This window comes from Ceratina calcarata, unplaced genomic scaffold (genome assembly GCF_001652005.2).
Source record: "Ceratina calcarata isolate Rehan_Ccalc_2016 unplaced genomic scaffold, ASM165200v1 scaffold13277, whole genome shotgun sequence".
Taxonomy (NCBI): Eukaryota; Metazoa; Arthropoda; class Insecta; order Hymenoptera; family Apidae; genus Ceratina; species Ceratina calcarata.
The window spans coordinates 1-436 of record NW_017134339.1 but is presented as its reverse complement, the minus strand read 5'-3'; the positions used below and the strand labels follow the sequence as shown (position 1 = coordinate 436).

Genomic DNA, 436 nt, shown 5'->3' with positions numbered 1-436 from the left:
ATATATATATATATATAAATATAATGTATAAATCTGCAGCCTAGTTGTATTTATTAAACAGTATATACAATTACACGCACAGAACGTTCAATCTTTCACTCTCACCTAATTCTTGTCGGAAATCAATAGCATAAGCATTTGAACGATCTGTGTGGACTTCTCAGGACGCAGACCTTCGAGGACACGACTAAGCGGATGACTTATCGAGAGATGAACATGATTCTGCGACACGAAGGAGGCGAGGACGGCCTTCCAGTCGATTGCTGCCCTACGGTAGAGGAAATGGTGGAACCGGTCGGCGGTCGAAATCGGGAAAACATGTACGTGCAACTGTATCGGGACGGCCAGAACGCCCAGAGGTTCTTCGAGTACTCTTGCAGGCCAGACGTCCTCGACAAGCCGTGCAGGTTCATCGACCGGAAGTTCAGTAACCAGT

The 436-nt window shown here is 46.3% G+C and overlaps 1 protein-coding gene across 1 annotated transcript; it reads left to right on the top strand.

Moving 5' to 3' along the window:
* Positions 1 to 129: 129 nt before the first annotated feature.
* On the top strand, positions 130 to 429 carry LOC108629395 (uncharacterized; the record flags this gene model as incomplete). Its single annotated transcript, XM_018032044.1, has 1 exon — positions 130 to 429. A coding segment is annotated over one exon (300 nt), but the record flags the coding sequence as incomplete, so codon positions are not given.
* Between the last annotated feature and the right edge of the window lie 7 nt (positions 430 to 436).